Source organism: Vanessa atalanta, chromosome 16, assembly GCF_905147765.1.
Source record: "Vanessa atalanta chromosome 16, ilVanAtal1.2, whole genome shotgun sequence".
In the NCBI taxonomy this organism is placed as follows: Eukaryota; Metazoa; Arthropoda; class Insecta; order Lepidoptera; family Nymphalidae; genus Vanessa; species Vanessa atalanta.
Window position 1 is genome coordinate 1787264 of NC_061886.1, and position 27648 is coordinate 1814911.

Here is a 27648-nt window from a genome sequence, read left to right on the forward strand (position 1 = left end):
ACATTCGTTATGATTTGTGAAAAAAATATCGTTTTGAATGATGTGAAATTAAAGTGGATTTAGTTTAAATAGTGAAGTGAAAAATCGTTGTATTATAAATAAGGATATATTAATTAAGAACTGTTAGTAGTGTACAACGTATCTGAGCTATTAGCGAATCGCATGAAATACGTAAATCTAAGGTTTGTTTATCTTTATTCCTACTTCGATTTGAATAGACTATGGCTTTTAAGTATTATGTGGTTTTTTATTTAATTATTTTTTATTACTCGTCACATATGATATATGTAAATGGGAACAAAATATATCGAGTAGTCTCCATAGAATTCCCATTTTACAAGATCATATTAAGTACGTTAATTTATTTACAATTTTTAATTTTGTTCTTTTGAACTAATATTGTATTAGTCAGTTTGTTATGGCACTGTTTGTTTATATAGTTTTATGTTTTATTTATATGTTTATGTCATGTTGACGTACGTAGTAATGAGTTGTAGGTACGTCAAAATCAATACATTCAATTAACATGGAATGACTTGCATTACATAAATCTATTCATATATTATTTAACTCTAGTATGAAATAAGGAAAAAAACAATAAATGATTAAATCATCTATACATGAATTATAATTGAAGGAAACCCGTGATTTTTGTGAAAAATTATTGCATTGAACATATATTTATGAGGATTTTATGAAAAACCCAGTTCATTTTATCGATAGACGTAGATTAAAATTAACTCAGATATAGGAAAATAGTATAATATAAATGTATAGTTCATATATGTGGTCACGACTTAGAGGTTTTATTATTTCCTATATTACGGGATTTTCAAATAGGACTATTATTATTATTATTGATGCTATTTAAAATTGACCGACAGGAACAAACAGTGTGAAAACTTTCCCTTTAATATAATCAAATCAAATCAAATCAATTTTATCCAAGTGAACTTCACAATGGAGCGTTTTTGAATCGTCGATATTTAAATACTACCATCGTTTCAGCCTCCAGTGAGAAAAAACGGCAAGAAACTCGCATAGTTGCACTTTTCAAATAAACAGATTTACAATGCTGATTTTTACAATAAATCCTAGTGTCCTGTGATGGAATTTGAGCCTAAATCCAGGCGTTTTTTTTTTCTAAAAAGTATTATTTTAATGAATAATAAGGTTTTTTTTATTAATTTACTCTTAATAAACTTTTTAAATTTAGTAAATGGTAAATTTATTATATTTCTCATCTTTAGGAAAACTCCCCGTTTCAAAGCGTTCCGTGGACCACTGTTTAAAACTATACTCTAATCCGTGGTAACTTATCCTATCATTGCTCGAGAGCTTTAATAATCTTTGATATTGATTGAAAAAATGGCGTTTTGAACGTTGACGAATCTGTTATCGGTACTTTGGAAGTAAAATAACAGTGGGCTTAAGTGGATAACTATTGTATTATAATAAGTGACATATTAACCAAGAACCGTTAGTAGTGCACATTATATATGTGTGTAAATCTCATGGAATACATCATATACATACATACATACATCTTATATTTATTGATATTAATTTCCTCTTCGATTGGCATAGACTAGTTTGTGTTAGGTGTGGTTCCGTATTAAATCGTTCAGGATACGCATTAACGATTTCATTTCACGACCTCAGTTTATTGATAAATACGAACGAGTTTCTCTTATCTATTACTGTTGATATATAATTAAATTTGTCTTAAATGTGGCAACACTTAATGTTGCAATAATTTTATTGAATCTTTAATAAACTTTGTTATTTGGTAATACTGTTTGAAATTGCTTATATTGGCTGAATGTATCTTAATTTTGCTTCGATAAAAATTTAGGTAGGTATATTAAAAAAAATAAAAATAATGTAGTTAATTATTATCACAACCCGTTCTACCTATATGTATAGTTGCATACACATAGAAAATTTCGATCACACATACACACATACATACATAAAATTACGATCATAGCAATTGATATGAAGTATTTACTATAAGTAAGTACTATTTATAACATTTAATAATTAATAAGTAAATAATAAAATTCTGTGATAAAAAGTTTTCACTTTTCACTGTCAGACGAGCGCCATATAAATGAAAACTCATTCCAATAAATTTAAGTAATATTAGTCTACAATAGTTATTTATACACATAATAAAGAGGTCTATTCTATTAAACTTATTTTTTTTTTATTTAAGAATGTCCTCAAATAATGTCGAATTATGTAATCGTATGTATGTATTATAAACAGGATTAGCAATTAGCAAACATTTAGAATTTAATCGCGAGATATAACACTGCTATCTAAGATACACATATGGATTTACTTGTTATGCAGGTACCTTGTTTTAACGGTACAATTTTCAATTTATCTAAACGTCAGGGAAATAAAACGTAGTCGCCAACGGCACCCAGTTCAACTTCCGGAATTATATTTATCGTGGTAAAGGTTAACAGCCGCTTGTAATGAGTATTATCTGATAGAATTTCTATTAATATTTTACCTATTATATGACTAGAACTTTAGGGTACCTTATGTAACTTGTCTTGTATTTTACCATACCTACTTATTTAAAAAGTATAGAAGCTTAGATCGTTTTGTCCGATCTTGAGACGTTCGTCAATGCCAGATTTACTAATCTGACTAAATACTCAACGCTCATTGGTCGACAATTGCGTCATGGAAGGGATCGACCAATTACGATTCAGATTTCAGTAAAATATACAGTGAATTTTAGTTAGGTTGTACATTCGATAAGTCTGAATTTAATGAAAATTGCTTGCTTTGGATGCATATTTCCTATACCCGTTCTGTATACACCAACAGCTGCTGCTCATGTATTACAGCAGCATGATGAAATAAGCTCCAATCCTGTTGCCTGTGCTTGCTCTTCGCTTCCAGTATATTTACGGGTATTAATGATGAGTTGTAAAATTCGGTCTAGGGCATCTAAAACTTGTTCGGGTTTACGCTCGTTCGTCTGTAAGTAGAAAATAGTATAAGGACGGGTTTTACGTGTACGGCGTGTGTACAGTTGCTTGGGAGTCCAAAACTGACTGCCGCGCGACATTTTACCAGACGCCCTTAAAAATTATTGAATAAGTTATTAAAAGAATAAAAGTGACTTAACAAGTTATAGTTTCAAAAGACTGCAACATAAGCAAGTATAATCAGTCTATTAACGGCTAAGTACAAGGTCGTAACATTGGACATAAGGTTGTTATATCGTGATGTAGTGATAGCTATTATTCTTAGAATTACATCCGGAAGTGAAGTACAAACGTTCTTTTATATGTAGGCGTGTTATTGTGATTAATGATGGCCATCGCATATACACGGTACGAGAAAAGTGAATGCTATGGATGCGGAAACTAATAAGTATGATAAACGTTACATTGGAAACGAAACTATTAGTCAGCGATATTCCTGGGTCACCATATAAGATACTGAATATCTTGTCAATAGAAAAAGTAACTTGCCATTATTTTTGTGTAAGTAATATTAGAGACGTCTCTGTTCATGTATATCAAAGGGTGTACTGTTCTTGTTTAAACATTTAAGAATATAGAACAGTTAATATAAAGTTAACAGTTAATAAAACCTTTGCGAGTTTGTTTTCTGTTTTTGTTTCACACGATTCAGGATCGAGCCTACGTCTTAACGATATACCGTTAAATTTGAAATATTCACAGCTGTAATCCAAAAAAAGTAGCGACTATTCCGTTGAAATAATTAAAAATATTCTTAATTTCTTGATAATTGAAGTCCACGATCACCAAAACATATTTTAAGTATTATAAAATCATCACAGAACTATATTACGCAAAAACCATTGATTGACAACAAGAGATAACTATAGGCCTGATTGACTTGAAATTTTGCATAGTTTACTTTCTCGACGGAGACGCTCACTTAGATAGGATTTTGGAATATTTTTAACTTCAAGGGGGGGGGGCACAACTGGTAAGTTTATACTCTTCGTTTATGTATGTGCGTGTATTTGTCTGTGTAAGTAGATTTTTTTTTACAATCAGTAAGTTGTGGATATTCGGTTACATTAATATTATTCTTACTGATAATAGAACGACTACGTTTATGATTTTAATGAATTTACACACTGATATTTCTATCTCTGTCTCTTCGGTGCCCTTTCTCTTTCTCTACCTCATGTTGTAATTCAAAAGAAAACAAATTAATCGTTAACTTGTTAAAATTGTTAACAATACATATCAGTGTATAATTTTTTACGACCCTCGTGGTCGAGTAGTGTGTACAACGGTTTTCATGGTGTTTCATCAACGGTGGGTCTGGTTGTTTTTGGTATCGTCGTTACTTCTGATTTTCCACAATAAAAGGGCTTTAGCTTCCTATATTGGGATCAGAATAATGTATGTGATGTTGTCAAATATTTATTTATTATTATTAATTTCGGTTTTAAACAATCTTTATTTCAAATTTCATTGAAATCTACTCACAAACTTTCGCCTTTCTAGTAACTTCGTTTTCGTTTTTGTCGATCAGAAACATCTTAAGATTTGGCATCTAAAGCCTGAACTATGTCGTAACTTGTAACTTTGCGTTGCGTTTGTTTACAGTTATGTAATATTGCTAAGAATTCCTTCGCATTGTTCATTACAAAGTTGTAAGCCAGTAGTGCCAACTTTGTAATTGCAAAAATTATAAATATTTTTTTTATTTTAAATCTTTACTTATGACACATTTGCTGGAGCTTAAAAAAAATCTTTGCTTGTATTTGTTATAAGATTATTTTATTACTAATTAAATTAAAACTACTATCGGATAAATATCAATGCTTAGGGAAAAATAATATTATTTATTAATAAAGTTGCTTTTATTTGGAGCGAGGAATATAACTACAGGCACAAAGGACACATCTTAGTTCCCAAGGTGGCGCATTGGTCATGTAAGAAATGGTTAATATTTTGACAGTGCTATTGTCAATGGTCGGTGGAGATATCATCAGGTATCCCATTTGCTCGTCCACCCACTTATGTAATAAAAAAGTGAGACGAAAGAGAAAAAGATGAAAACCCAATCAAAATATATTTTTATGAATATTAATTTACTTCACGTAACTATAAAAACCTGTATTATATTAAGTTACGGGAAATTTGAGTGAATGGCAACCCTATACTCAACAGCTGGTGCGCAAACTAATGAACCCTGCATCCATGATGTATAGCTGTAATCACTAAGTAGTATCATTATAATGACGAATATAATTATAAGTTACACAGATTTGTCTCAAAACGTTTAAAATAATACTACTAAGGTTTTATCTTTGCGTTAATATTCAAGAGACTTGGGACTTCGTATGGAGTAAAGGATTTAACCGCGGTTATTCAAACTAAATTTGTTTTGATTCGTCTACTGAGCCGGCCACATAAATGTGTGACAATAAAAAAAAAAAAACTCTTAATATACGAATATTCATAAATCGCATTTACTAAACTCCGATAGCATAGCAACCCTAACCCCACAGCTAATACCCAGTCAAATTGACTCGTGATATTTATCTTTAATCGCTAAGTACTTATACACACAGACGAATGTTTCGCACATACGTATGAATACATAGGCTATTATGTCATTGTATGTAATGTATGTATGTAAGATTCAAATACATTGTTAGCGCTTTATTGCATAAAAAATGTCCATACCATTAATCATAGTCGTATTATTTATAAAATTAGCTGAGTTTCTTTGGCACGTCAATGAAAATACTATATACTTTGTAAATAAATTGCACCAAGTTCAAGGGATTAGCAATTTAAGCGTACGACAGCCCTATCCATGACCCACCCTACAGCTGGCACGCACACATCCAAAACAATTCGCAATGCACGCGTAATCTTTAAACAGTTCGTTGTGTATGTATTTTAAGAGAGATTGCGTCCGTTATTTTGTAATTGTAAGACTTTAACGTGAACTATATTTGGCGCTAAGAAATCCATGTGGCTATTTTAAGGCACATTATGTAATGATATTAATATCAATAAATTGATTAATCTATTTGATACGATAAATTCTTGAAGTAATTGATCGAAATGTGTTTTTCTTAAGGCAAAGTTTATTTTTTAAAATGCCAAAATATTAAAGTAATGGTTTGCAAAAAATTACTCGCTGATAGGTACCACCACATGTACCAAATAAAAGTGCTATTTTCCTTCATAAAGAGAACATTTCTTAAGAATATCATATTTACGAAAACTTCCTTTGTGCTGCTTTTTTTTGATGGTACGCTCTTACCCCCATCACTTCCATTATAGTCGTCAGTTTCTATACTTCGATCTAATGGTGCTTACTACTGATTACGATATGCATTTGACAGAACCGGTATATTATCTATCCTTTTTTAGTCACCAGGCTTAGAAGAGATAGCAATACGTTGTACTGTCAATGTAATTTATCGTATGGGTATCTGTGATTAATTCGCGAGTACCGTCGCGCTCAGAAGACAGCTGCTTTAAATATATGTATGTATGTGTATCTGCAGTTACGTGTGTAACGGTATTCGTGTACGCGGTATAAATAACGTATTTTACTTTCGTTTTCATTACATTCTCTGAATTTTTTTTGTTTCGTTAAAATCTACCATTATTTTTTGTTGTTGATAAGTAAATACAGACATATTTGTTTACTAAGGATAGACTAATTATTATAGGTAATGTATCATATAACTTTTTGATATTTCATCTGCGGTGAGTTTCGAGTTTATTCTCACGGAATGCTCTACAGATCAAGGTATTGTATATTCTCACATTGGTTTAAATCAATCACGCCACCCTGTCGTCGTATACAGGGACAGTACTGTTATCTCACTTCCTTTTGCATTTGTGGTTAATGTACGATACGAATCAACATATTTAAAGTAAATTTCAATGAAATATTTATCTCTTTAAGTTAATTTAAAAATAAATCTATCGTCTAAATGTATTAATAAAATGTCATTAAGTGCCAAAAAGCGTAGTAACAAAACGAACCCAAATAAAACAATAAATACTAGTGTCCAGAATGGAAGATATATTTGGTGTTAGGGCATTTACATCAATTCTCTTATAAAATATAAATACTTCTAAATACAGTCACAAGTGACGTACCATCTTGGTTTCCAAGTTGCTGGTTGCATTAGTGATATGAGGAGTGACTTATATTACTTACAGTAGTAATATCTATCGGTAGAGGTGACCATCAGATGTAACTATTGCCAGTTCAACTAAAGAAATACTTAACCACTTAACTTAACCAGTAAAAAATGTGAGTAAGGATATAAAAAATGAATAATATTATTATTATTATTGAACGATACTTTGTTGACACAGCTCTAGTGATGTGTAGTGTAGTAAGATCTAATACTTCCCAACTTATTTCCGTTGCTTACGATCTTGTTTTTGCGAGGGAGCCAATTTTTTTTCGCGACTTGTCCGCACAATGACGTTATTCTTCGATGTTGTTCGACCTTGGCGTGCAGATTTACAGCATCCGTTAATGTTTATTTGAATAATGGCTAATCATAGATTCCATTAAACGATTTAATCAATGTATTATTCGATTAGATTTTTTTTATTATTATTATATATCTATTGTATAAAAGTTACTCATTCATAAATTATTCATTCAAATCTTTTTGGCTTTGTGCATACTCCTAATGAGATTCACTACGTCGTTACAGCAGTTGTGGTGTGTTTCGGTTTAAAGTGTGCGTAAGTCGGTTTTATCAAAGCCATCCCAGACGGTATACACACTTCTTGCGTTCACGAAGGCGCGCCCCTCCCCGTTAAATAAAGCATGTATGACACTTGTGCATACAAGTTCCAAGTCTTTATAGTGTGTGAGATAATTAACATAAGATTAATGACGACAAAAAAAAATACAAATTAGATTACATTTGTAATAGCAAAGGACGCGCCTTTGTGAGTGGATAGATTTGCCCTTAGTTCCCAGGGTCGGTGTCTTGTTGGGTTTCAAATGGTTAATATTTTTTCTCCGTCAACGTACGACGATAAGAACCGTCTTCATTTGCGTGTATTAAATAAGTAAAACAGAGACACAGCTACTTTTGCATTAATAATATTAGTATAGTATTTTTATCGAATAATATATGAATGACTTTTTTTTATAAGCTTTAAACTGTTTATAACGCGTTGCGTTAAATAATGAGTTATTTATGACAGAAGGTTGTAAGTATGGTCAGCAAAAACAATTGAAATTGTATTTTAATTTCGTTTAACATCAACATAAATTATGTTGACTTTTTCGATTTCCTACGTTATGTAATAAATCTGTTATTGTTTTGTCGTTATTTAAAGTTGGGAGTTGAGTTATGCTATCAACCAATGGTCTCAATAATATGCGAATCTTAAACGAATGATTGCTCGAACCCAGATCTGGCTAGATTATAATTTGTGTTAATAAGTGTCGTACTTGACCAACTACCTAAAATATGCCATATGTCTACCAACTTCCATTGGAACAGCGTGGTGGAATAAGCCATAAAATTCTAATAAAAAAAAGAGGAGGTCTTATAACCAAGGGGACATTAACATTTACTTCAGTTTTATGTGAACACAAACCACAGAGCTAGTTAAATCGTTGTGACCAGTTTATTATGCAATCGTACATACAAATATGTTAATGTCATATTTACATATGACCACATATGGTTTTAGATACAACGACCTCGTCTTATTAATTATAATTTTATTGATATTATGATTAGCGCAGCAACAGCTGATTTTTGACTTTTTCGTATTTCGAAATGCTAAAATAAATGTTATTTCGTAAAAAAATTACATTCTAAATATAAAATTCAAAATCGTTTGGGTTGTTCTTAAAAAAAAAAAAAAACTACTTGAACAAGAATTATTGCTATTAAATATTAACCAATAAAATTCTTATTTTATTCTAAACAAAATGACGATACCTTATATCACTATTAGATAAACTTAATTTGTCGCTATAGATCGTACGCACAGAAATCATATTATACCTAACTGTACTTATCGATAATTTTGACGAGTCCGATCTATGTTAGTATTATAAGTATGTATTTAAGACTACATAGTCTTCCCTAAATAAATCTCTCGATAAATAACGTAAAACTGAACTAATTAGTCGTAATTAAGTCTTCTTTATTCAAGTATGTTCATAAAAGCACTTAGAATCGTCATGTAATAATCTTGTTTGACAAAATTGCGACTTTTTCATTATTATACGTCGTAATAGTCACAGCTGATAAACAGACATTGATGCGTCAATCCATAAGTTTACAAAACAGAAGGACTTTGCAGTTAAAACTCTTCCTGTTGACATTTGGCGTGCGAAATTATTTTTCCTTGATTTTAAATCGAGTATATTTTACTTTGTTCCATCTTAATCAGCTGGGTTCAACTGATGCAACTGTTCCTTCCAGTGCACGCCAATGAGACCGATTTTCGTCTTTAGCGTCCAACTGCCACCAGCTATTTTGTTATAGGCCTGAGGTTATAGGCCTTTCGTGTGCCAAAATGCGATCTCAATTCACGAACTCTACTAGCTTTCGACACAGAATAGATAACAGAGCTATCGGCTTACTATTACTTCAGCATTCAGAACTCTATTAATCAGGATATTACCATTTGCGACGCTCCTTATGTAACCTCAAAATTGGTACGTTAGAAATATTTCTTGCTAGGTACTTAGGTGATCGTAAGGTATATCGTTTTGGTAGATAAACTGCAACAGGTAAACGTACGGGCAGTTCATATTTGTGTAACTAATATTATTGTCTGTCGCTGTTTGTAGTCTGACCACATGAAATTGACGTCAGAGATAACAAATGTATTCATACCTACACATTACCAATTTGATCGTTATTATTGTGTTATGATAATTATTATTATTTACGTAGTAGTCTTTAAATTTTTAACGTCAAAGTACGTCATTCTTACGTTGATTTGTTTGTACAGAAGTTTAGTTACTTATTACATCACTCTCACCGTTGTTAGACAATAGATAGATAACGCTCACGGAAAAATATATCTATGTGACGTATAGGCTGTTACTAGCATTAGATAATGTCGGTAGACGAGTAAAATTGTTTAAAGATAATATTACTTTGAAATGTTTTGACTACTGTGAAATGTTTGGTGTAAATAATCATATTATACAGAAATATACCTTAAACCTAAAAATTTGTTAATAGAAGTTTTGACAATTGGGAACCTTAGTACTACTCAACTTTGTCGTGATAATATTTGAATTTATGCAACAATATTAAACTATGGCAAAAAAATTAAAAGTTAAGTTAATACTTGAAGTAATTAGATTTTGAATTAGTATTTTTTTTGCAGGTTGTCTAACATGCGTCCAAGTGCTGAACATCATGGTACTCCTCGGGTTCATGCTCAATTACGCTCTCCGAGTGAACTTGACTATCGCCATCGTCAAGATGATCTTCGACACCAAAGACAATCACACCATTGCCAACCTTACAGATTCTTTCAATGTCACACAGGTAATACTTTATATCCCAAAATACTGGTTTCAAATTCTAGGTCGGGTTAATAAAAAATATTAAGTTGAAATATTAATACATTCTCAGTCACTCAGTGATTTGGAAGTGGACAGTAAAACTTCCACGAGAGTCACACGAGACGTATCTCCGGCCGACTAAGTTTATCTTCCCAAGTCTTTGATATTGGCGAAATTATATTAGTTAGGAAGAAATTGTATTTATCAGTACTTCTTTTGGCAAATTAGGTTGACGCTTAAGATTGTGCCATATTACGGACGCTTTTTTGAAGAATGATATGATGTGTAATGATATGAATGTACATTGGCACGTTAACATTTTAATGGTCTTTGTATAAATTGTCAGGTAATAAAAACATTTATTGGGTATAATTAAAATTATGAGTCAGGCGTTATCAGTAAAACCGCATCTTAATATTTTATCAAGAATTTAATAAAGTGATCATCTTTAAAGCGGAATTAATTATCAAGATTAAATAAACTTATCACGGTTACATTAATTAAAATATAAATGGTCCTCAAAATACTTGATGGATTAACAATTGCATATGCTTCTTAATTTGGTACTTTAAAGGTCAAACCTATGCGAACTTAACCTTTCATTTTTATTTTCCTCAAAAAATGTTGCAGCTTGTAAAGTTTGAATGTCAAATTCTTTATTGGCCTTGTTTTGATTAACGGTATCAAGAACATCGCACGTCAATGTTGTAAAATTCGAAGAATTTAATAACGACTTCGATTCAATTTACATTATTACAATATTCAGTTTTTAATAAATTATCTTTTAAGGGACTTAATCTTTCGTAAGCGTTACACGTATTTAATAGTTCAATCAATGTGAAGTATCAAAATTGTGCATTTAACTAAATCATGACCAAATCTGTCAAGTATTAGAAACGTCCACTAATTAAACCGAAAAATAAAGATTTGTAATGTGTTTTGTTTAGTTAAATGCAGAATATTAACAAATTTTTAGGTTTATATGTATTAAGTAATTTAAAAATTAGTTAACAGCTTGACAAATTATTTCTCGTTATCTTTAAATTATTTTTCGTCGGCCTTGTCAAATGCTAGTCGTACATCGTTCACAATTTCGCAAAGGAATTAATTTTAAGTCGATGTACTTAATTAATACGATAATAAACTGGAAATAAACATATTTCAAGTTATTTACTTGGTATAAAATGTAGACCATGTTGAGATAAATAAAACTTCAAAATATAAATAAAATTATCATAACTTAGAATTTAACATATTTTAAACAGCAATTATTTATTTGACAATATCATTTTTATTTATTTATTTAAGATTCACCAGTGGTAAATACATCAACACGTACAAAGGTATACAATTTTAATACAACTTAAAACTAAATGCATTACCTATTAAGGTGAATACCACTTGCAAAGATAAAGTTGGAGATGACAAACTTACAAATATCATTGCATTATATATATCGAGGTGTAATTAAAAGTTTTCAGAACTTGATCTAAAATATGTAGTATGTTTTTTTTTCTTTATCAGCACCCAGAGCACATAGAACAGACTCGCTACCACTGGGACACGAAACAGGTGAATCTCCTTCTGGGCTGCTTCTTTTGGGGATACGTGCTCACAGAAGTTCCAGGCGGTAGACTAGCGGAGGTCATAGGAGCACGGTGAGCTATTATATCTACTAATCCAATGTGCAAAACGATGGGCAAGGAGGGATATACATAACTAGTTGTCGACCGCAGCTTTACTTGCGATTTAGGGGTTTAGTCGTCAAGTGTTATTCATAAAATGAATGTCCTTGCTTTGAGTTCAAGCTTGCTTTATAAACAAATTCAGCAAATTCGGTTAATTGGTTTGGCTGTGAAGAACCAAAAGACAGACGGACAGAGATACTTCGTCATTTATAATATTAGTATAGATATTCTAAAAATAAGTATACTAGGTTTCCTATCAGAGATCGGTCCAATGGAAGCTGTTAAGATATATTCAGTAGTCGCTTTGAACAGCATGTATTTAAGAGCTGTTGGTTTTAAGACTGATCTCTCTATACTCGTGTCTGATTGGCTATTACGAGGGAATTGGTAACGCATGTTTAGATAAATAGATATGTCAATACTCATATTATAAAGAGGGAAAATTGTTAGTTTGTAAACGGTAAAACCTGTAAAAAAAATTGTGGAATTGGTTCATTAGTAAATAGCCACTAAGAAACGAGCGGTACCCACTCGGTATCTACGAGGGGTATTACGGGATCGCTTGATCATTCCACTGCGACGCCTCTTTGTTTTAGACTTAAAATTCAAATGAAAAAACGAAACTCGAGTGAAAATATGAATAACTTAAACAATTACACAAACTGTAAAATTTTTGTAAGAAACAATAGTATTGCAATTTCGGCAATTGTAACTAAAGCACTTATTTCCTTAGAAATAAAGATCATTATGCAATGAAAAGATATGAATTGAATTATGACAGCGTTATCCGGTATGTCCTTTTCGAAGAATTAAGTTCGAATGAATCATTACGGGGCGCTGACCGAAGGTTTCTTGTTGAAAATGATGTTAATTTACCTTAAAAATAAATCGATTATGATTACAATAATAGTTTTTTGCCAACCAAGAATTGAAGGTTGTTTTTAAATTAATATAGTTAAGATAAAACATTGGGTTTTAAAAATAATCCTCCATCCTTTTACGTTTTAAGTTATACATAATTTGAAAATGGAATTAAAACTTTTTAATCTTAAATAATGCTAGATCTTGAGACCAGCGCGACAATCTTACAAACTCCTCAGCTTTATGTAGATACTATAAATAGATTTAATACAATTTCCTAGCCGGTCGTGTTTTATTTTCAATTTATACAGAACACTATTTCACGATATAGTCTAAGAATTTGGGATAAAATTTATTTAAAGATAGCCGATATCAACTTCCTGCAGTACCCTTACCCAAGTACCCTATTAACTTAAAGTCAAAACTTCCAAAAATCCATTATACTTATTTTACAAAATAATCTATGTTCGAAATTTAATTGTTTTAAATTTGGAGTAGAAATTCGACTGTGCGTTGATTATACAGAATTTTAACTTCCCAATTCGCAGTTGCTATTGAAATTTATTAAAAAACACCAAAGTAATATTTCCTATCAGATCCACGACTCAAACGAGGATCGGATCCTCGTCATCTAAAGCTCGATTAAATGACCACTCGAACAACTAATAATATATCAAGTAGATATCAAACACGTGGGAAGGCAGGGTGTGACGTTTGCTAATAGTAAGCATATTAGTAATTGCATATAAGCATTCCAGATGGTTTTAATTAAACCTGAGTATGTTTTTAGAGAGAACTCATCCATAAGCATGCGATGAATTAATTGATGATTCCGCGTCGAACTTTCTAGAATCATAATAGATGGGTCGATTGGGTCAACTAGGAGTGATGTATGTACTTTTGGTCCTTGGGCATTTGCTACTATGTATAATAATAGCTGTTGCTAACTAGTTACCAGATTGTATTCTATTTACGGACATTATGTAAATAAAAATTACGATTGTCATGTATCTGAAGTTACTACTGGCATCTTTTCTTTATACAAATTATTTTAATTCTTGTGGTTTTGATTTCTGTAATAGTATAAAATTCATCTTTATCATATGAATTCGAAATTTGAATTTTTTTTTGTACTAAAATATTAAATAAAAGGAAATAACGGCAATATTTATGTAAAAAAAAATAAGACCACAGACTTTACAATTGTCATGTGTATTATCGATATATCAACAACAATATTTAAATTACACAAATACTCTGAACGAACAAAATACAGATAAAAGAAGCCTTTTTCAAAATTAAACAATTTGTTAAATCACAATAAAATAATAATTTGTATAACTGACCAGATTATATCGTCAACACGGCTGAAATACATCCAAAAATTCAATTCAATCGGATACATACACTAGCATAAACTCTGTAGTAAGATTTGACCTATACTCAAACAGGTGAAGTTAAATAAATCCACGAAAAGGTCACGTATATATATATATATATATATATATACATAGATATCGAGGCTTCACAGGATGTCTGTGTCAGTTATTTTATCGTACTTGCATAGCGTCAGCTGTCAGAATCAGGGGACAGGTTTTATGACTAACACGAATGAGTAAGTCGTGTCGGATGATATTAAAGCTCTTTATCTTTTATGTATGCGATTTTAATTGTCACTTTATGTGTTGTATATTCCTTTACATTTTTATCTGATTGTGACAAAATTTCAAGGTCAATAAATATATTGTTCGTGTCATTTAAACTAATATTATAAATGCGCAAAGTAACTCCGTCCGTCTGTTGCTCTTTCATGGTCAAACTTCTGAACCGACTTTGATGAAATTTGTTATAAAGCAAGATTGAACTTCAAGGAAGGCTATCTTTTATACGCTTAACACCCGACGATCAACCACTAAAACGCTCACTTGCGTTGGGGGCGACAACTAGTTATTAATAACTTTATTTTAAAGCGATAGTATCTCTTATGACATTTCTCTCATTTTCGGCGGTATAATATTTTATCTGCAAGCCAGTCTGGGTGGGCAACAGCCGCTTAACTGGTAGCTAAAACATTAGTACTTTGTATTGCTACTGGTTTCTGGTTTGAAGGGTAAGTCAGTGTAATAACATGCATAGGAGACGTAACATTTTAATTCCTCTGCAGGGCTGCAGCATAATACTCCATAATACCGATTTATCGCCTGCAACATTTATCAATCCTCAACAAGTATTTGATAGCTTCAGTTGCTATGCTATCTACTGTAATAGCAACACTGGTTACATTTTAAAATCATGTAGCGTAAATTAATTTAAAAATTATGGCTTTCTTAATTCAAATTAAACGGTCATAGTGATAAAAAAAGATCGTATGAGGTTTTGGTGATGACGTGTAACACGAGACAGACAGTTTTTTCATGAAATTGTGATTTTGATACAAAATTCTGTCACGTACAGACGACCCCGTTACATTTTTATCACATGTAATGTATGTATGTAAATACAAGTCTAGTTTTTGTTAGTAGGTATTCAATATTAACTTGTTCAATTCAGGAATGTTTAATTAATTAATTAATTATATTGCAAAAAGTGTCTGGTACGTACGTTTAGCGATTGAATATTTAGATAAAACAAGATTTATAATAAATTGTTATAAACATTAAGCTATCAATATAATTTTATTGCTTAATGTAAAAAATAGTTCAGTCCAATAACAGTAATTTTGAGTGGGATAGTATTGCTATCTCTTTCGCTTGTACATACATAGTTAGAAAGAATAAGAAGTCTTTATTAATTCTGTTCACACAACCGAATCCCACCAATTACAATTAAAGAAATATTTTCCTTTAAGCATTCTTTTCTATCAACATTTACAAAGAAAGCAGATTATAATGTGTAGTTTGGTTTAGTAGCGACGATCTAAAATTCAAATTCATGTAATAACTACGTTTTAATCATGTGGAACGTTCTAGATAACGTTAGGGCTGTCAATACATCAATTATAAAGTATGTTATAATGACTGCATAAAGTATGCAAAAATATCTTATTTTTAATACTTTTTCTACGTATTTCAGTACACGATTTATTTAGTAGTACAAGTAACAAGCGTAGTATTCAATTCATTTATTATTAAACTACACGTCACATTGAAAGTGAAATTAATTGAACTACAAAAATAGGAGTAGAAAAACATCTTTCATTGTGAATCATTTATTTGTATGATTTATTGACTTACTCTAATAGTCTATAGTCTCTCACAATCGAAAGTGGTTTCGCAAAAAAATTGATTACAACAAATTATAGCGTTCGCAACTCGAATCTGCGCCAGAAAGTTTTCATTGCGATTTTAAATATAGAAACTTTTTTAGCCGTCTAATGTAGTTTCACATTAAAACATTGTTCTATTGGTAGCACATTATTTGAGTTTTTTTTTTTATAATACAATATCATATTACATTTCCTAATTGACAACCCTAGATAAAGTTACAAATCGTTTAATACCTAACTTATAAAATAGAGCTCAAAATTGTATTCAAAATGTTTCAATTTAAACGTGGAACGTTTTACGCTTTAACGAAAACATGTCATTTAAGTATTTAAATTGAAGATTAAAACCTTTTTTTAATAATTTGCATAATTGGCCTGTATTGTTATTTCTTAAATCATTTGTACCGAAAATCTTCGTTCGTATGTTATGTATGTAGTATGCAATTGAATTATAAATGTATTTAGTTTAAATTCCAATTTTGAAGTCACGTATTTCCAACGATAACTGATATGTATCAAATGGGTTTATTGATAGTTATTTTTTATATTTTAGTGTAAGTGTGAGATGTATTTAAACATTTTGATAACGGTAATCGTTATCAATATTTATTAAGATAACATGGATGTAGTGAATGTGACAGTAGGCTTGTAGGTTAGTTACTGTTGTATGAATGTAATATTTGCTGATGACTCATTATGCCCCACATCCACATATGACTCGATGTGGACGTAACAATCTTCGCTTAGATCAATTAATATATTTTTATGATGACCATATTATTTGTAGCTGTAGGGTAATAGATAATAATTTGAACACTAAAAGATTTTTTAAATATCTTCTCCTAGGCGAGTGTTCGGCTACAGCACTCTTTTAGCCAGTGTCCTGACTCTCCTGTCGCCTGGAGCCGCAGCTGCCGGCTTCGGATGGATCGTGGCTCTCAGAGTCGCCCTCGGCTTCCTCCTCGGAGCCACGTGGCCGGCAATCCTGCCTATGGCATCGAAATGGATCCCACCAATGGACAGATCGAAGTTTATGTCCAACATGATGGGTAAGAATCTAAATGTACTCATTCGTTTATTTATATCGTTGATAAATTGCGGTTAATTAATAAAACTGTTTTGACATTCGTTGCGAACACATCTGACAATGAGCCCCCTCGCCCATGACGTAGTTCACAAATTGACAATTAGGTGGTATAAGACGCAATATCCAATGAATTCGCCTTGACCGGTGATCGTTTCCATTATTACTGGTTTCGTTATCGATCAATATCCGACGTCAAATGAACTGGCACCGAACTCGATTGTTATCGTATACGGCGTAAACGTTTCGATATGCCTTGAAAGCGGGAACATGGCGTCGGAGGCGCGCGCAGGCGTGGTCGCTGACGTCACGCGAATACCGCGCCGCGATTGGCGGTTAGTCTGCAACCGCGTGAATTAACCTTGCACAACTGTTGCTATGCGCGGTTAACCAGTACGGAGAAATGTTGCTTAGTGTTATTTTAGTGTGGGACACTCGGTGCGGTGACGATGAGTTCGATAGCAAGGTTATGTTCGGAGCTCGTGTTTGCGAAACATGACGCCTTCGCAAAAACTTCGTTTGGCTCCCACTTGGTTCAAAACGAGGTTAATGGTGTCATATCCATACAGCATCATTTCAACATATGCCGTAAAGTACCTATTGGCAATTTTTGCATAATCATAAACAAATGATCACCGACGCGAATAATAATAATTTAATCAGACGCGCATGTTTCGCAGACATCTTTATTATCAAGATGGAAGATAAATACTCTAGACAAAATAAAAACATAAGATTATACTTAAGATTTAAAAATGGAATAGACTAGCAGAGACAACAAAGAGCTCCTTGCATTAAAAAATAATCGTAGTTATCACTTTTCAAAGTCTACTCTTCACTTAAAGACCCACTTAAGACATTTTTAAGTGATAACCTATCAAAATTCTCATTCCGAATCAGGACAGAGGTGAACTGATACTTAGGTCATTAGGAAAGTTTCACAGACGACTCATTGATCGAATGCCTCCGACACAAATCACTTTAATATGTAATCAATAAATAATTGTCATTATTTATGTTTGTAATAAACATTCGATACGAATATGACGATTCATTGATTGTATGTAATCGCTACATTTACGTAAATCGATGTTTTTAATGCATGTCAGATAACGATTAAATAACAAGGAAATATTTTAACAACAAATGTTAAGATAATAAAACATGAAACATTAGCAAGTTATAAATAGAAATAATATGTTTTTTTTTTTTTTAATTTTGAACATTTGTTATTACTGTATAGATAATTGCAACATTGCAATTTTATATCTCGAGTAATCTATAATCGAAAGGATTATCGTAAAATTAATGATTTAATTTTCGAACTGTCGAAATGTTAGTCATCGGCTGTTAGTTTTGCATGCAACCGAAAAACAAATAGGTAGTAAAATTCAAATACTATTAGGCTGAACAGAATAATACCTTCGGGTCTTTTAAAATGATAAAATTTTGCACATTGTTACAATAAACCCTAGAAAATGAGGTTAATTAAAAGTGCCTGTAAAAGACTACTGTAATAACGTATATTGTTATTTTGATTTTGCAACTATAGATCCTAATGATAAGGGATTATATAAAAAATACTTAATCTACCGTCTGGTAGGTTTAATTGTACCGAAAAATTCTACGATTCAGTTATTCCGATAACACCTTGAACGCGAGTTCAAGTTTTTCAAGTCTCGCTTCGCAATAGGCCATTTGACTGGTTTTAATATGCATTTTATATTATTTAGTAGAGGTTAAGGAACCCAGTAAAAGTTGTGTTTTTTAATTCTAACCCATATTTGCTGAAAAATATCAAATTAAAAATAAAATATTTAAATAGCGTGCAAAAACGCTGTATGTCACTTGCCTGTATTGTAATCTGTGGCACATATAATCCAAATACAGTGGGCAAACGAGGTTAACAAGCAAGTGACGTCATCATAAACCAGACCAATCAGGAGCGTTTTGTGTCACGTGATAAACGTTTAAAAAAATGTATTTTTATTTAAATTTTTGAATAAATTTATTATTATTATTAACTTTCGTTAGTTAATAACCATTTTTAAACTTATAATATATATTTATTGATTACATTAATTGACACTTTATTTTTCGCTTTGTCAAATAGACTATTCTTAAAATGATTAAATTATCAAATGTTCATATTTAGAACAAGTAAGTTTGTTAAAGCAACTATCTACACGAAGAGGAATACCACTGTGAATATTAAAAAAAATGTTTATTTCAGACCTTGGGCCCGTATGTACGTACGTATCTACAAAACTATGTCAGTAAAAGATTTAACTAGAAAAAAAAAACAAACAATATTTCAAGTACCTACTCTATTATCGGTATATAATTAAAATCTCATATTACACGAGAATTATAACTAATATTGTAAATGCAAAAGTAAGTTTGTTTTATTACCCTTTTATGGCTTTATTTGGTGGTAGCGCTTTGTGCAAGCCTGTCTTGGTAGTTACCACCCACTCAACTCAATACTTGGTATTATTGTGTTCCGGTTTGAAGGGAAAGCGAGTCACTGTAACTACATGCACAAGTGATATAACATCTTAGCTCCCAAGGTTGATGCCGCATTGGTGTGGTGTAAGAATGGTTATTATTTCTTAAAGTGTCAATGTCTATGGGTGGTGGTGACCACTTACTATCAGGTGGCCCACATGCCCGTCAGCCTAACTACAAAAAAAAAAAGAAAATTGCTCGCACGTTACCAAGGGTTTAATAAAGGACATAGGTTACCCAACACCCGACCACTTCGCGAAGGTTCCACCTACACAAGAATGTTTAATCAATGTCTGTTCTCATAAACTAAATAACAGTGACAATTATAATTATTTTTTTAATGATGATAAAATATACACAGATACAACAATCATTCAGAAATTTGCATTTCATGAATATTGACAGGTTTTTTTTATCGATGATTCGTAATTAGAGTGAATAAAATGTGGCCACTTTGTACTGTAATCTGCTTTGTACTTATTATTTGTTATACTTTGTTTCACTAAACTGTTCGCCTATATATGTTGTTACTTAATAAGCATTTTGACATAAAAGAATCGAATAACAAATGTTTTGTTAACGGTTCAATGTGTTATTGTACCGTTAACAAAACAAAAGCACAGTAAGAATAGGTATATATAAATCTAAAGATTGTCTATCTTTATTCCTTCTATTGGAATAAATTATATTTTTTCTCACTGTTTCTCATCCACCACGAAATAAGCAACATAAAGATTTCCAGTAAGAGGGCGTACAAAAAAGGGTTGGACCTTATCACCACCAGTGCAAATTGTCGTCAAATGTGACAGATTATTGTCTGATACAGACAAATTTCCTCTCGTTAACCATCACCGGTAACTAACGAGACGAATTGTAAAGTAATGAGGCAATCAACTTGTCATTAGAACCCACCGATCTTCCACTCAGACCCACGTGATCTATCCTTTGCTAATTCACTAATTACTGTATGAAAACATTTTCAAGGTTACGCGTCAATCTATATTCATCAAATGTATTTTAACTAATACCTATTATTCTTAGTCTGTCAGATTGATCTTGACAGTTTTTAATAGCAATTTGGTTGATTTGAAAATCGATCGATAAATGTATATAATAATGTATATATTAATCTTCGATTAAAACTTAGATGGATGAATAGAACACAAGTAGGCTCATAAAAGCACCTTAGTATCGTCATGTTATCGTTTTGAATTAAACTTAATGCTAACACCGGTTCGGAAAGCAGATCCTACCGAGAAGAACCGGCAAAAAACTCAGTAGGTAGTAACTCTCTTTCGCCATTTTTATTCCAGAGTATGTCGGTAAAGGACAATTATATTTATAAATAGAAATCAACAATTACTAAGTCCATGCTTTTTATCATTAATATACCTTATTTATCGATGTTTTTTTAACATTAGCTTTAAATTTTTCAATATTTTGGTCTTATGGTCTGATATTGATTATGCCGAGGATGGTTTAATTGATCTTTGTGATCTCTGATATAAATTTATAATTAAATTAATATTTCTCATCTATTACAATTTTTCCTTGCAAATATTGCAAGGAAAATATTTCGTAAATACCTACCTATATGTACAATACAACTCAATTTATTAAGCATTTTCCTGGAACTATTTTTTACCGGATCTCTGAAAGGTAAACATTTATTTGAGAGACAGCTCAATGTTTTTGTGAAGTATATTTTATATAAAAAGCTCTATCCCAGACTATAATCTGAAATTTGGCACAGAGATCTCTGGCAAATTTCATTCGCATCCGTTCAGACGTTCTCGCATGATTGAGAAACTAACATCCATCAATCCATCTATATCTACTATACTATATCCGTATTTATAATATTACACAATTATAGCGTTATAATATAATTTATGAAAATCTTATCAGGGTGTCTCGTTCTGTCATGCCTAGATTTAAAAATATTGTTCAAAGTATAACTAAACTAATTTTGGCGACGGCTCCAATTGAAGTAGGAATAAAGATAAACAAACCTTAGATTCACGTATTGCATTAGCTTTCCTAATTACTCGGCTATATTGTGTACTACCCTATTCCACTTGACTACTTATATCCAGTTTAATTTTACTTCCAAAGTTCCGATAACAGTTTCATCGACGTTCAGAACGCCATTTTTCCGCAAATCCATAACGATTATAAATTATAGATTAATCAAGTTCTCCACCAATGAATAAACTATATTATTTGGTTTCGTATACATATATTTTCGTATGTTTGTATGTATATATACATATATTAGAAAAATGTTTATCTGTAAACTTTTTTTTGTCTACCTATCATTTTTATGACGTTTTCGAAAGTTGTAAGAAACTGCTTAGTGAGAATGCTTTCATACGAAGTAAAGGCTATTTTAAAAGAAATCACTTAAACACAAACTCACATCACTTAAAAATCGCTATAAAATGAATAAAAATCAGAATAACACATTTGCATCGAGTCCAAGGTCTTTTAAAACCTCAACCTAATACTAAGTAATTAAACATGTGACTTTAACGCCCTACGTCCTTTCCCACAACTGGGTCTAGGTGCGTTTGAGGAAAACTAAACACCTCTCACGCCTTGACTTATCCATAGTGTTTTCGCTAATGGTATTCCTTATATGCTAATTTCAATATTTTCCTACAGATACAATTATGTTAGTTTAATGTAGACAGCGAATTGTACTGTAGTAACAATTATGCTAAGAGTATTAGATTCATATTTTATATGAATATATATCATCTGTATTTATGCATCTGTCAACTCGAGTGACACATATCGCAAAGCGCGGGAAAATGAGATGGATAAATTTTCGCGTGCTGAAGCTGAAGACGGTGCGTGTACAGCGAGCTTTATATTTTATATTATTTATAAATCGACCTTACATTTATTTCACTTTAGTTGAATCAAATAAAGTACAAAATAAAATATATTATTATTAAATACTATAAATATTAAGGAATCGTCATTTTATAAATCTCAACCAGTGCTATAGTTTAATGTTAGATAAAGTATATATTATCATATAATAAAAATATACAACGGCTTATATTATGCTAATTACATATTTTTTTTTAAATAATGACATTGCGTAGGTGGAAATCTATTGGATGTTACCAAGAAATGTGAAACACAGCAAGCACCATCGTCTTATTAGCTCCACTAGTGACAAATGGTTAATTTTTGCCCAGAAAATTGGAATTGCGTTTATATCCTTCTTGCATTCTTGTGTAATTTATAAAAAATACACACAAAAATCATCCCGAATTTTATACCCCGTGGGTGACTTTAAACGAGTAGCCATTGTTCTTTCTTATAGTGTAACTCCACTCCTAACCAAATTTCATCAAAATCGGTTGAGTGGTTTAGCCGTGAAAGATTAACAGGCAGACAAACATAGTAACTTTAAGAATGTATACTATTATCGTTGTTAGTCTAGTTATTTTAAAAGCTTTTCAACATAATGCCACGAATCAGGGTATAGTTGTTAAGATTATCGCAGTTGAAACCGCACTGAGCTGCCAGTTAAATTATAAAATTGTATTTCTTTACAGCGTCATCTCTGGGTGCGGCCATCACGATGCCAATCTGCGGTTTTCTGATCGCACATTTCGGATGGGAATCAGCGTTTTATTTCACTGGTAAGTTAGTTTTAGCATATTTATTTCTATATCTGTCAAACAGACTAGAGTCGTACAGATTTTATAATCAACAGATTCAAAATTCCTTCACTTTTTTATAGACTAGGAAACTAGCCGGGCAATTGTGATCATGCTGAGGACCTTATGAATAGTCATTACCATCTCCAGGGATCTCTCATTGGCTCATAATGTAACTAATTTTTTTGTAATGTTACTGGCGCTGCGGCGCCCATTGAGGACCCGTTGCCAGGGTAGCGGTTTGGGGGTTCCCGAAAGGGCAACATAGTATACAACAAAATTTAGATATACCATTTTTATACTATATATTTTCAAATGGTATGGGAGTCGAAAAATAGAAAAAGAAAAAATTATCACTGTAATAGGTTTCTCGTTGTACTAATTGTTTGTTATGTTATGTGAGGGATGCTTGAGAACCCGGAAACCGTGTGTCTGGCCAATAAAAAATAATTAGGTTGTTCTGTTACGAATTAACAGTAGCAGAACGAAGTTTTTAAGTTGGCAATTTCAAAACTCAACTTGAATTAAAGAGGCGTCTTGCGGGCCGGCATGGCTAGGACGACTAGTGCAATTCATTCTCGCTGACTGTACTGGCCGTCTTCGCGTTTGGACTCCACTGCCACTTATCACCAGGTGGAGTAGGAGTCATGCCTACCCGGAATGTTTAAAAAAGAACTGGTCCCTTCAGATTATGAGTGTGAGGGAATAGAGAGTACATCCTTATTTACCTCCTGCTATTCTCCATGGAGAAGGGCGAATACGACTCCAGTCTTAGAATTTGTCAGAACGTAATGATACTTTGGTCTGAAATGTGTATACAAAAGTAAATAGTTTAGAATTGTCTTCAGTGATTGACTTTGTAGAATCGAATTCTATCAGTGTTAGTCAGGCGTTCGTTAAGCCATTCGCGTCATATGCAGTTGATGTCATCATTTGTTGTCAAGACATGAGTGACGGCTCACGATAGACAATACACGCAAACATTAACATATACATTCTTCTAAACCACAGTCGTATATATTAATAGTGTAAGTCTATTTTTGTCCCAGTGATTATGGGACGATAGCTGCACATAATCGGTTATGGTCGTATTTTGAAGAAGTCCAGCCGTAGATGTAGAATAATAGTATTGTAGAATAAAGAGGATTCTTGATTGCAATTTAGTAAATTGTTAAGATTTAATAAATAATTTATTTTTGAGAGCGGAAAAATGTTACAGTAACTTTTTTTTTTTAATGCTTATGTAAAACGTGCGAACAGACGTCTTCAGCTTAGAAATAAATTAAATCAATACAAATCCTGTCAAAATAGGTTTCGTCGTACTTAAAGACTTAAAAACCCATTTTGACTTAAATAGATTAGATAGTCTTCTATCATCCATTCTAAAATAAATCAAATTATCATGTAAGATGATTATGCACATACTTTGTGTTTGTATACCTAGTTAACAAAATTTTAATGAAATTTCTTTAACGTTTTCATATGTAACGTATAAGTGAAACGTTTCTGACGCAGAAGGGTGTCGCTTTAGTAAATGATGCACTTTATTTTTTTCTAAATACAAATAAGAGGTAGAACTATAATCCGGATCGAACCAGTTCACAATATCATAGTAGTTGAATTTAAAGATTATTGAGATGTATCATGTGTGTGTGTGTGTGTATCAGGTATAATCGGCGTGATGTGGTCGGTCGCGTGGTTTGCGGTGGTGTACGACTCGCCCGCGCAGCACCCGCGCATCTCCGACACCGAGAGGAACTATCTCATGAAGGCCTTGCCTCAGGACACTAACAAAGGAGTACGTATAACAATTAGAGATATACTGTTTTAGAGCCGAGATGGCGCAGTGGTTAGAACGCGTGCATTTTAATCGATGCAAACGATTCAACCCCAGGCAAGCATCACTGAATTTTCATGTGTTTAATTTATGTTTAACTCGTGTTCGGCGGTGAAGGAAAACATCGTAAGGAAACCTGCACGTGCCTAATTTCAACGAAATTCTGCCACATGTGTATCCACCAACCCGCATTGGAGCAGCGTGGTGGAATATGCTCCAAACCTTCACCTCAAAGGGAGAGGAGGCCTTAGCCCAGCAGTGGGAAATCTGTTTATTTTTATATGGTACACTATATTTTTTAACGCACAAAGCGGTTGTAGGGCTTTGGTCGAGCCCAATAGTAGTTTTATCCACTTAAAAAATATTCTATCGCCAATCAGCAAAACTAAACATTGTTGTGTTCTCATTTGAATTTGACATTAATGAACATAAAAAAATGGAACTGAATTGAGAATTACCTTTTTTGAAGTCCACCAAATTTGGTTGAAACCAATTTAGCCTAATTCATCAGCCAATAAATCTCACTGCAACGTATGATACACAAATATCTTTGAGCATAGATATATTCCACCACTCAAACAAACTCACTCATCATTCCAAACTTTTCACTATAATAAAAAATACTACACATATAAAAAACCATTTATTATATATTTGGAAGTTTTTCTATAACAATTAAAGTTTTAATATACTAAAATGCCTGAAAACCCCGAAATAAAAAACGTACATACAATTCCATTGTTTACTAAACCTGTTTAAACATCGATAAAATTAACTCGGGGTCGTATGAAAATGTATTTTTTCAAAATGTTATATTATGAATCAAATGAACGATGTCACCTTGGTCGTTGATATTAAAATTCTTATCAGTCCCTACATAATGCATTACAATTTGTAGCCTTGGTAGACTCGCTCCATGCATTTGTAATTTGGCATATAATTGGCGTTTATTGCCATTAGTATGGCAGGTATTGACGATTGGCAATAAATTGTGAAAATAAAACATTGTTTTTTAATGAAATAAGTAAATTACAAGTGCTAATGGTTTATTATTGCAATGAAAAATAATATGTTTTTTTTTTTATATAAAATTGGTAGTTGGTCTGTCAAATGGGTCACCTGCTGGTAAGTGGTCACCACCGCCCATAGATATAGGCACTTTTAGAAATATCTAGCCCTTCATTGCCAATGCGTCACCAAACCCTGGGAACTGTTCATACTCACCATTCAATCTGAAACACAACAATACTAAGACACTATTGAGGTTTCGCGGTAGAATATGTGTTCAGTGGATTGGAAGAAAAACTTGATCAATATCCTACCTGGGGTTTCTTGATCTGTACCAGCATAAAATAGCAAATGTATGTTATATACAACGGAGGGTATAGATAAGATCAAGTCGGTATGTTGTACGTATGCGCCCGCAGCACACGGCGGTCCCGTGGCGCCACATGCTGCTGTCGGCGCCCGTGTGGGCCATCGTGGTGACGCACGGCGCCTCCGTGTTCGGGTACTTCACCGTCGTCAACCAGCTGCCCACATACATCGAGAAAATCCTGCACTACGAAATCAAACACGTGAGTTATAGTTATCTAGTTGACATGAAAATTTGGATAATCTGGTAACTTATGCCGTCTAAATAAGATTTCACTGAACTATGTATCCATCGTTCTATATAAGATCAAAATGTACTTCATTCGAGTAGGCTCTCTCTTAATCTATAATAATATGTTAATGCGAAACTATCTCCGTCTGTGTGTTCTAAATCGAATTTTATGAAATTTGTTATGAAGCAAGATTGAACCCCAAAGAATGCTTTTTTATGCCTAAAACCTGACGAAAAACCCCTAAAATGCGAGGCAAGCCCCGGCGACGACTGGTTTTATATAAAACTAACACTGATACAGAATATAGATTCTATCTACAAGAACGACCAATAAAGTCTGTAGTTAGTCTTGTTCATGAAACATTTACAAACGTATAGGCCATTATAGTAACGTCGTGTTAATATACTCGTAATAAAGAATCGGTCACATCTTCGCTGAAATCACAATCAAATTTCCGTTATCAAAGTTACTATGCGATAGTGGCTAAATGAAGTAATAGTTGTCCTTTAATTAATCGTATAATTTATTTAAATAATACTAGAAATAAACGTTATTTCATTTGCAATC

General features: G+C 32.3%; 1 protein-coding gene across 1 annotated transcript in view; it reads left to right on the forward strand.

Moving 5' to 3' along the window:
• The window catches only part of LOC125069746 (sialin), a 54157-nt gene that overhangs the window by 7901 nt on the left and 18608 nt on the right, over positions 1-27648 (forward strand). Inside the window, exons 3-8 of the mRNA XM_047679313.1 lie at positions 10374-10537; positions 12079-12212; positions 17215-17417; positions 23533-23619; positions 25305-25435; positions 26902-27051. Coding sequence (XP_047535269.1) covers positions 10374-10537; positions 12079-12212; positions 17215-17417; positions 23533-23619; positions 25305-25435; positions 26902-27051 — 869 coding nt within the window. The remainder of the gene's footprint in view (positions 1-10373; positions 10538-12078; positions 12213-17214; positions 17418-23532; positions 23620-25304; positions 25436-26901; positions 27052-27648) is intronic.